At 44.1% G+C, this 11,713-nt stretch overlaps 1 protein-coding gene across 1 annotated transcript; it reads right to left on the bottom strand.

Moving 5' to 3' along the window:
• Positions 1 to 500: 500 nt before the first annotated feature.
• Positions 501 to 2,182, bottom strand: LOC138790054 (uncharacterized). The gene is made up of 3 exons (XM_069969015.1): positions 2,067 to 2,182; positions 1,690 to 1,836; positions 501 to 1,548 (listed from the first exon to the last, which is right to left on the bottom strand). The coding sequence occupies exons 2-3, from the start codon at positions 1,797 to 1,799 to the stop codon at positions 660 to 662; spliced, it is 999 nt and encodes a 332-aa protein (XP_069825116.1). The 5' UTR covers positions 1,800 to 1,836; positions 2,067 to 2,182; the 3' UTR covers positions 501 to 659.
• Positions 2,183 to 11,713: the final 9,531 nt, after the last annotated feature.

The following is an 11,713-nucleotide window of genomic DNA, read 5'->3' as shown; positions in this document are numbered from 1 at the left end:
AGATGACTGTAGACAAGGAACAGGTGATCAAGTAAAGAGCGAGATTTCTAATCTTTGAATACACTCTTCTGTGTTTTACAGAAAAAAAATGGATGATAAAATAATATTTTTGAACCGCAACCTAAGTAGACCACATCCAGCTGGCGCACCTGGGTGATGTGTGGAGGGATATATGTGGTGTGTTAATAGTGATTGTTAAGAAGTGAGATGGACTGTGGCACTAGAAGATATCAGATCCTGTTACATATCCCACACTAGAAAGTTAGACATATAGTGCGCACCCTGCTGGTCACTCCATAGGAAATGCACATGTTTTGATCACATCAATCTTTCAGCACACTAGGTTCAAAGGACTATACAATTAACATTAGCATGATGTGACCATGCTCGATAATTACTGGCCAGTAGTATATCGAGTGAGGTAATGTGTATTTTCGAACACTACTATGTGGGAACACACAACATGTTTTACATACATTGAAAAGGCAGACACATTGTTTAGTCGAATAAGAAAATATATTTTTTGTTTTAGTAAAAAGAGAATGAAAATTAAATATCAACCAATACATCGGGTTCAAACAACAAAAGAAAATAAAAAAACACACATCCCAGAGACAGGTGACATACATGCGGGAAAACATCAGTCCTGTGGCCGTGGCTCATAAGGGAGGCTGTGAAAGGGGCACGGGCACGGCGCCTTCAGGAGTCATGAAGTAGTCAGCAAAGAGGTTCCTGACCACTATCCCGCGGTTGAGTTGTCTCCCTTGGCCATAGTTGATAGGGGCACTAAAAGCTGGCAGTGTCTCCACGTTCACCTCCGGGGTGGGAGCATAGTCCCGAAGGTAGTTGTGGAGAACACAGGCAGCTTTAATGACCATGTCAACTGTGGCCAATTTCAACTGCAGGGCAGTGGTAAACACTCTCCACTGACTAGTCATGATCCCGAAGGCGCACTCCACGAAGTTACGTGCCCGGCTCAGCCTCCGGTTAAATAGTCTCCCCCGTTCATCCAGCCCTCTCCGTGGGTAAGGGCGCAGCAGGTTGTTGAGTAAAGGGAAGGCTTGATCCCCTACCATGACGAATGGAGCGGGATGCGTGGTACCCGGAAGAGGAGTGGGAGGAGGTAGAGTCACGTGATCTAAGAGTATGCGCCGCCCAAACTCTGATCTCAGTAGCGCCCGGGAGTCCCCAGTACTGCCATAGGAGCCGACGTCGATGGCAAGGAAACGATACGTGGAATCAACAACCGCGATCAGGACCACAGAAAAAAATTTCTTATAATTGAAATACTGTGATCCTGATCGCGGTGGTTGCTTCACACGTATGTGCTTACCATCAACCGCCCCTATACAGTTGGGGAAATTGGCCACAGACTGAAAGCCTGCTGCTGACTGCAACCAAATCTCCCGGGTCGGACTGGGCATCACGATGGGCTGCAAATGCTCCCAGATCACGGCGCACGTGCACCTCACAATTCCAGAGATGGTGGACGTACCAACCCTGAATTGGAGGTGCAACGATACATAACTCTCCCCTGTCGCCAAGAATCTGTGAAAAAATGAAAAATAGTATTTTATGATTCTATTTCACATTCAGCTACATATTAAATTATTACATATTTTAACACTATATTAGATTTCACTACAATTACATGAACAAATAGTTCGCATTAAAATAAAGCATCTTCACCTTAACGTTATGAGCAGACGTCCCACAGGAGGGATGGATTTCCGCATGTAGGTGTCCTGTCTCTGGAGATGTGGGGTCAAAATGGAAAGTAAATTATCAAAGGCCTCCATAGGCAGGCGGACGAAGTCCTGGAACTTGTCAGGATGTCTGCAACAAATTAAGAAAAATATTGATCACTAATATTACACACAAACACACATCATAGGAAGATGTCATACGGTTTACAAATGTTGAAATTAACATCAAACGTTGTAAGGATAAACAAAAAACATAATAAAATTATGGACTTTGGGGTAAACATTTGTGGACAGTAACCTTTACATTTGCAATATTACATTCAAAGATTTGACGACTTTGATGTATTCAAATCGACATACCGTCGCAAATCATCATACAGGCAACCAATGTGGCCCCGGGTCTCCCTCCGAACATTGATGGGGTGGACCCAATATCGCCGTCCCACCTCCTGCAGACGGCGCTGCTCTGCGTCTTTTTGCCTCTGAGAAGAATTTTTCAAAAATTAAATTTATTATTTTTAAGACATCTCAATTAGTCACAAAATTATTACACAGTTGCATTTAAGGACCTTTGGTCAACAGTACTTAAGGGAGCTTGCATAAACAATACATTTAAATCAATGTTTTACGGATTATAAGCCTAAACAGTTTGTAAGGCTAGTTTGAAATAAGTTACATAAAGCTTTAAAAAAAAAAAAAAAAAAAAAAAAAAAAATAAATAAATATATAGAGACTTACACACAAACGCTGGTAATAATTACGCATCTTCCACAGGATCGAAAGCACCACGAGCTGGTGCTTGCGGCGCAGCCTCATACGCCGGGCTGGCCCATAGGGCGCATTATTAGCGCCATCAGACATCTTTTTTTTTATTTTTTTGGCATTCAAAACACTACAAGCATATGGGCGTACTTCGCGAGTGGGCGGAGATTTTATAGGGATGTGGGTGTGCTTATTTGGCCCGGGGGCAGATTCATGAATCAAATACATGCTTTTGAGCGGGGCCAAACAAGCCAAGACACATCATGACACTACGGCCGGACTCTTACGATAAGACCGTAAGTGGTTTTCAAATACAGCCGCCAGACCACCCGGAGATGTACGGGACAGAAATTTTAACGCCCGCACTGTTACTACGTGTGAAACCGGCCTCACACTGCAAGGATTAATATATATATATATATATATATATATATATATATATATATATATATATATACACTACTGCCCCCTCCACATCTTGGAAGATATACTAAGGAAAGGAGTGTCAGGCTACAGAAAGTATCCGCCATATTTTGCTATATTTTGTGCCTATATTTCTTGGGGGACATTTATGAAACATCCACCCGATGCGTACACGAATCTGCACCTGGCGTACACCTGCCGTATGCCCAGTTCCTCCCGCGCCTCATTTATCATGATCCAAATTTATACCTGCTGGAAGCAGGTGTAGCTTTAGTACGCCGAGCGCACGTTCGGCACCCAGCCGGTCGGATTTACTAAGAGGCGTGCGCCTCTTAGTGAATCCTGCTGGGAAAGGGGGCGGGCCTAATAAAAGACCAGCTTACTTGTACGCCTGTCTACATAAATCCCCCCTCGTGTGTATTAGAGATGAGAAAGCTGAGCCGTCAGAACCCAGATTTGTTCCAAACTTTGCACCGAGTTTGGTTTGCTTCTTAATTAAGAAACATTTTGCAAAGTTCGGAACAAGTTTGGGAAGATGGCAAAAAAAAGATATTCTTACCTGTCCATGCTCCCCCAGTGTCCTCTTGTGGGTCACTGGTATCTTCAGCTGGCTGTATAGTGACAGCCAATCACTGGCCACGGTGGGCTGTCACTCCTGAAACAAGAGTGACAGTCCACTCAGCCAGTCACTAGCCATAGTGCTGTCCCATCAGTAACAGGCAAAAGTCCCATCAGACAAGAGTGACAGTCCGCTCACTCATTCACTAGCCATAGTGCTGTCCCATCGTGACAGGCAAGAGTCTCGTCAGACAATAGTGACAACTTGCTCGGCCAATCACTGGCTGACTGGGATAGGACAGCACTGCTTAGTGTAACCAGAGAAGACAGGACAGGACTGTAGAATAAGGATACTGAGGGGAGCGCAGACAGGTAAGTATGATGAGAAAACTTTTGGAACAGCAATAAAACAGCTAAACGCCTGCAATTGTTTAGCTGTTTTTGTGCGGTTTGTTTCAAGTTCGGTTCGGATGAAGTTCAGCGAACCTGCCAAAAAGTTTGCTCACCAATAGCGTGTATACTACTGACTTATAAAACAATCAGATCCCATTTTATTAGTAATCAATACAAAACCAGGTCATTACATAGGGGTTCACATACTTTTCTCACAATAACACGTAGCAGGATGATTAGAGTCCATTACGTGATCTCTATTATATAATGTCATATTTCCAGGATCAGATGTGAATACATTGAACAGTGACCTGGAACGGCCTCTGTGATATGTGTCATGCCCAATGTCAGTACGGGACATGAATCCTTTAAAGGGAGTGTCCGAAAAAGGAATAATAAAAAAATATATCGATATGTATATAAACACAGACACATATATAACAATGAGTGACACCAGTTCACCATAACCCCCCCTTATGTATAATGTATAGTGGGGTCAATGGATGGGAAATCAGCTGGTATATATTGGATGAATAGATGGATGATTTGGTGGAAACACCTTTATGTCTCATGGAGTCCCCAGATACCTGATACATTGGGAGCTAACCCTGACACACACCTCATATGTACGCCTCTGATATATGGAAATACATGTACAATTTAATAAGGATAAGGCTGGGTTCACATTATCATAATATGGACTCATTTTTGTATACATATCACAGCTGCAAACCCTTGATCACTTGATCAGCTAATCGTCAGAGGTGCAGGGAATCAGACCCCCAACTATTTCATATTAACCCTTTAAGGACGGGGCCAATTTTCGTTTTTGCGTTTTCGTTTTTTCCTCCTTGTGTTTAAAAGGCCATAGCACTTGCATTTTTTCACTTAGAGACCCACATGAGCCCTTATTTTTTGCGTCCCCCACTAGACACCAGGGAAGTGCTGCTGCCGGTAATCGGAGGCAGCTGTCAACTTTGACAGCTGCCTCCGATTACCTGATTAGCGGGCACGGCGATCACACCGTGCCCGCTAATAGCGGCGGTCCCAGGCTACACGCGGCACCCGGGATCGCGGCGCTTCAGAGCGGGGTCGCCGCGCGGCCCCGCTCTGAACACCTCCTGGGGACATATGATGTACCGGTACATCATATGTCCTTAAGAGGTAATCATGAGGTCTGACCATCAATTTTTTAAAGTGTCACTGTTGTTACAAAAAACGTTTGACAAATCATAGAGAGATGTCAAAAGTTTTGATCGCTCATGGTCTGAGTGCTCACACCTGTACCGATCGTGAGAACGAGCCGGGAGAGGACCGCCCTGCAGCATGTCCATTCTCCGCACTGAGTTAGAAAAAAAAGAGTCAGACTTATAATGGAGCTCTATGGAGCCCGACTCTTTCTAACTCTGGGGGAGAGGACTTGCTGCAGAGCGGCCTTCTCCCGGCTCTATCTCTAGATCAGTACAAGTGTGAACACTCATATCCGGACCAATCAAAACTTTTAACATGTCTCTATGACGTCTCTATGACATGTCAAAAGTTTTTTGTAACAACGGGTACACTTTAAAAACAAGATGAAAAAGATATAAACCCAGATTCGTTCTGAACTTTGCACAAAGTTTGGTTTTCTTCCGAAACAAACTTTTTGTAAAGTTCGGAACAAGTTCGGGAAGATGGCAAAAAACATATATATATATATTTTTACGTGTCCGTGCAACGCCCAAATGTATTGTATGGGCAGTTTTCTGTCTCCAGACCATGACATGCAATTTTATCCTGCTTAGGCTGGGTCCACACTATGTTTTTGCAATCCGTTTTTTTATCCGTTTTTTTTTTTTAATGGATGAAAAACGGATACAGTTGTGTGCATCCCTTTTGATCCATTTTTCCATTTAATTCCCTATTTTAAAAAAACGGATCAAAACGCATCCTTTTTTTAACATACACAAAAGCAAGGTCAGCCACGTTTTTGTGTCCGATAAAGAAAATGGATGCGCTTTGACCTGTTTTTTTGTTTTTTTTTTTACAATGGAAGTCAATGGAAAAACTGATCAAAACTGCATCTGTTTCTTCCATCCGTTTTTTGCAAAAACGGATTGCAAAAACGTAGTGTGGACTCAGCCTTAGCGGCGCCACAAACAACACAAAAGCACTATATTACAACGTACTGCTTATTAAACCAAAAAAAGCCCCATATTGAGACATTTTAAAGTTTTGAATTGATGATAAATCAAAGCCACACCTAGGAGCAGCAGGACATATGCAGGATGTCTGAGAGGATGACTACTCTGTCATATTGACAGTCAAGTGAGATAGATAGCTGCAGTCTATAGATAGCTGATGTCTAGGGAATTTTTTTAGCAGCACCTATCCTGTGGATAGCGGATGTTATTTTAAAGAGGTTAGAAATACATGGCCGCTTTCTTCCAGAAACAGCGCCTCTCCTTCCTTAGTTTGGGTGTGCGGTTTTGCAGCTCAGCTCTATTGAAGTGAATAGAGATGAATAGTAATAATGCACAAAACCAGAGGACAGGGGTGGTGCTGATTTTGGAAGAAAGTAACTCTGTTTGTAAAACCCCTTTAACTCTTACTTTTTTAACTCTTTAGTGCTGGTCAATAGTGATTACAGCAGTGTACAAGGAACCTCCCTTGTAACAGCAACCATTGGGTCTTGTGGCTTAAGGCTATGTTCACACGTACATGTATGTTTTATATAAATCACGGCCACTGTTGCAAATTGCAACAATGGCTGTGAATAATGCAAAAGATATGTTGTATTTGAATGAATGGAATCCGAGCCGGAGTGCATACACATAGTATACGCTCCGGCCGGGATTCCAACCGGCCGCACAGAAAACCGACATGTCAGTTTTGTGCGGCCGCTATTCGTTGAATTGCGGCCATACAGACATGTCAACTTACACAATGGAGTGTGTGGCTCCGGCCGCACTCTCCATTGTGTGCTATGGTGAATTGGGATGTGGATGCACATTCCAATTCAACAGAAAAAAAAGATCATATAGAAATAAAGATCAAAATGCAGTACTGACCGGGATGATCTTTTCTGACACTGGCTGTTCTGTGACACGGCTAGGTCGCAGAACGGACGGTGTCATACTATGTGTGAACGTGGCCTAATAGAGCATTAAGGGGGAGATTTATCAAACATGGTGTAAAGTGAAACTGCCCCTAGCAACCAATCAGATTCCACCTTTCATTCCTCACAGGCTCTTTGGAAAATGAAAGGTGGAATCTGATTGGTTGCTAGGGGCAAATGAGCCAGTTTCACTTTACACCATGTTTGCTAAATCTCCCCCTAAGTGTTATGACATTACATGTGGGATGACATCACTGACAGTGTACATAAGTATAGGCCTAATGACAGGTCCTTGGCCTCTAAAGTAGCAGGATACAGATGATTACTCCTTATAGCTAAAGCAGTTCTTTAAAAGTATCAGCCCAATACATTGGGCCCTATTACATGGAGCGATAATCTGCTGAATTAGGCCGATTTGGCAAATCATCGCTCTGTGTAATAAAGACAATGATCAGCCAATGACAACGATTATCGGGTCGTATATGGGCTCAGTGAGCGATATGGCAATCTGTAGCTGAATGACCCATGTCATGGGACCCTAGCCTACCCTAGGCTACATTTACACGTCCATAGTGCAGCCCAAGGCCACGGACCACACTGCGAACGTGCATCTGTAGTATTCCATGCTTCACAGAGCACTACATTGTCACTTCATATATAGAGATCTGAGATGCAAATTGCGGTCAGATGTGTGAATGGGGACAGAACAATGGATGTGTGAATGTGGCCTCAGACTCACTACATGCTGCCAGTCATCTGATACCTGTCTTTCCATTGTGTGACTGTAAGGGTCATATTCCACCGGACGAGGAGGACCCGATCAACGACGTAAAGGAGCGCCGATCTGCTAGATCGGCGCTCGTTTACTGGGCCTATTCCACGGCCCCGATGATGGTGAAACAAGGTCTGCAGGGACATCGTTACCAATGTTTTTGCAGCCCTTGCTTCATACATTACCTGTCCGGGCGCAGGTCTTCTTCTCCCGGTCCCGAGCGGCAGCAGCTTCGGAGCGGGGCTGTCTGAACTGACAGACCGCTTAGCCAATCACTGGCTGCGGCGGTCCCAGCCACTGATTGGCTTAGCGGTCTGTCAGTTCAGACAGCCCCGCTCCGAAGCCGAAGCTGCCGCACGGGACTGGGAGAAGAAGACCTGCACCCAGAGAGGTAATGTATGGTTCTGCTGAAATCGTCAGTTGCCGCTGGGCACCGCTATTCAACCGTAGCGTTGCGCTGGTGGTGAACGACGATTTTAGGTCTGAACCTGAATAAACGATCAGCCGATGACACGATCATCGGCTGTTCGTTCTCTCTATTCCACAGAGCGAAAATCGGACGAATCGGGCCAATTCGGCCGATTATTGCTCCTGTGGAATAGGCCCTTAAGGCCACATTCACACACCCATAGTGCAGTCCGTGATCGCGGACCGGCATCCCGCACTACGAATGTGAACCCGTAGTGCTCACAGAGCACTACGTTACACTTGATTCACCCTAGCGATCCGTGCCACAAAAACCGGTCCACATTACAACATGTCCAGATTTTTTGCGGCACGGATCTCGGCCCCGTATATACGTACGGACGCGTGAACAGGGCCATTGAATAACATTAGTTTTATGTTCTGTCCGCAATTGCGGACAGAACAACGGATGTGTGAATCAGGCCTAAGGATGTGACTGGGACAGCAGTTATTTACACAGAACAGATTGTGGAGATATAGAAGCATGGAACTGTACAGTCCAGATAGGGAACGATACACACCAGCGTCTACTCCTGACACCTAGTGGCAAATTTAAAAACTACAATGCTTTTTTTTTTAATAAATCCTACAGTAATATTTTCACAATGGATGTTTTTCTCCTCATTTCTTTCATTTCCAACGTCAGTTTTTACTCTTATAATTTTCAGTTTCAGGGATTTTATGTTTTACTACTTTAAAATGACTAAAAAGACCTTATTCTGACTCCTCTTTTTGAGCTGTAGTTTTTATTGGTGTCTTTTCCCTCACTTTTTATTACTTGTTTTGGAGGTTTGGTCCTGAAAACGCGGCAATTCTGGTATTGAGAATATTTCTTCTTTAATACGGCATCTATTGTGCAGAATAAATAATGTGGTATGCTAATAGTTCAAAGATCTAGACTATGTTACACGGAAAAAGAGGGAGAGTTTAATCAGGCACTGTCACTACAAATAACTTTTTTCTTGTCATCAGACACATCTAAAGTTATTGATCAGAGCGGGTCTCACTGCCGATACCCGCTCTGATAAGGAGATATAGCCAGGAAAGATTGCGGCAGTGCAATCCATTCTCTGGCCGGCAGCTCAGAGCGCCAATATTTCCCATAGACTTCCATTATGAATTTTAAAGAACTTTGCTGCTGGACGGGGATTGCATCGCTCTGCTGTGTCCTCTCCCCAGCTGGGTGTCAGCAGTCAGTTCCACTCTGATCAATAACTCTTGGCATGTCTGATCACATGGGAAAAATTATTTCTAGTGACAGGTACGCTTTAAGCTTTAAAACATTTTTTCAATCTCGTTTCAACCCCTGGATAGATTTTTTTTTTCTCACACTGTCTTCCTCCCCACCCTCTATGACCCGCAATGTTTTTAGTTTTCCACTGACACACATGGACAGACATATTTTGCAAAATCAGGTAGTAAATACTGAGCGTGTTCATTATCTGGACAGTCGTAATCAATTATAGCCGTTATTCCATACGGTGTGTGCACTGACGGCCAATTTCCCACTGACTTTGATGGAGCACATCATAATATTGAAAATAGGGCCGTACTGTTGCAAGATTGCCTGGGTGAAGACTGCCCGACCCCCCGCTAGAGCCCCGGATACTTACCCCATCTCGCCAAGTCCCGCTCCTAGAGCCGGTCCCGGGACGGAGATATCCTTGTCAGAAGCCTGGCACGGGGGGTGACAGGTTCCCTTTAAATATTTAACTGACGGGAATGTGATGCTGCTTTAGCTTTGGCTGTCCAGGCATGATGGGAGTTGTAGTTTTGCAATAGCTGAAGATTTCCCATCCCAGGCTGTAAATTTAGGTCATGGATCAGGTGGAGGTCCTCTTTAAAGACAGGTCCTCTTTAAAGGGTTCTTAGAGGACATGATAATGCACAATTCTTGTACAGTACACTGCAATACTAGTAGTGTAGTGTAGTGCAGCCTTCACCAGGTTGCCATGACAAGCTATTAGCACCATCCCATTGCTTCACAATCTCAGGGGGGTGATCACATGATATAGGGGGGCCCTCACCCTCTATTATTCCCCCAAATGACTGGTATCTGAGGTGTTAAAGGGGTATATTTCAAATTTACTGATATCAGAAAGATATATAAATAAGTAATTTTAAATTCTTCCATCTTCCAGTACTTATTAGATGCTGTATGTCCTGCAGGAAGTGGTGTATTTTTCCCAGTCTGACCCAGTGCTCTCTGCTGCCACCTCTGTCCATGTCAGGAACTGTCACCACCTGTGAAGTAGGCTCAGCTCTTGTGCCAGGAAGCTTTCAGACTGAAGTGGGCTCAGCTAATAGGTGGATGGCTCCAGAAGCCCCCAGTAAATGGAGTGCTAGAAATGCCGGCCCTGTATACTGTGTGTGTGTGTATGTATTTGGATATTTTATCACGTGCTATGATTACTGTTAAGAGATGAGCGAACACGATTCAATCGAGTTGGTATTCCATCGAATATTGCGGTATTCAAAAGATTCAAATGCAATCGAGTAGTGAGGCGAATACGCGGGAAACATTGGAAAGCCCTCCCATCGTAGTTGGTACTTTATTTAATCCAATGACCATGCAAGGAGGCCGTGAGGGACCCTGGGAGTATGCACACAGCGCGAAAACGGCGTCTACCCTCATTGGATGGCTGAACCACATGACCTCAAATCTTAAATACTTGGCTCTCGCCTCTCTCGACCGCAGATGCGCTTTAAACCTAGTCAGGGAAAGATCTTGCAGCAGGGAGAGATAGGTTTTAGTAGCGTTTTGGTTAGGCAGAATTACTACTGAACCCAAAAGTCCTTTTCAGGGCTAAAGTCCAGCGAAAAAGTCATCTCTGAATCCAAAGCCCTTCTCAGTGCTAAGAAATAGATGATATAACAGCAGCAGCATCAGCAGGTGTATTCATTCCAGTACCCTGTGTGTACAAGTGACTTATAGTGTCCCTGGTTTAGTCCACTAAGGGCACGTTATACATACTGTTTCAGTAGCCCAGTAAAAGGCACGTGACGCTCTACGGGTGCACATTGGAATCATGTACGCAACGCTGCACAAGAAATACGAACGAAATGTGTGAACATTGCCATAAATGTTCGTAAAGCGTTCGCAAATATTTTTCCTTTGCAACTGCGGAGAGTGGCATTATACTGCGATTTTGGGGTGTTGGGTGCACCGAGGGATGCTCCCCCTAATGTCCCAGTGTCATTTCGGAGGTGTTTGCATCGCATCGTTTAGGGAGGTTTCATGGGGGACCTGGTGACCTCCAAGTGGTTGAATTTTGATTTTTCAAGTGCCGCAATTTTTTTCCCCATAGACTATAATGGGATCGAATACTCGTTCAAATAGTCGAATATCGGTGCCTATTCGATTCGAATTCTCGAAAGTCTAATATTTCACTACTCGCTCATCTCTAATTATTGTGTTATAACATATTTATATATCATGCTAATCTGCTCCTGCAGCTATATGTGTAAGATCATTGGCTGAGACACATAGCAGAGCGCTCCTGCCACAACTGCTGGGATCAGAGATATCACAGATCC

Source organism: Dendropsophus ebraccatus, chromosome 1 (genome assembly GCF_027789765.1).
Source record: "Dendropsophus ebraccatus isolate aDenEbr1 chromosome 1, aDenEbr1.pat, whole genome shotgun sequence".
Lineage (NCBI taxonomy): Eukaryota > Metazoa > Chordata > Amphibia > Anura > Hylidae > Dendropsophus > Dendropsophus ebraccatus.
The sequence above is the reverse complement of the archived record's forward strand: the minus strand, read 5'-3'. Positions and strand labels throughout refer to the sequence as shown.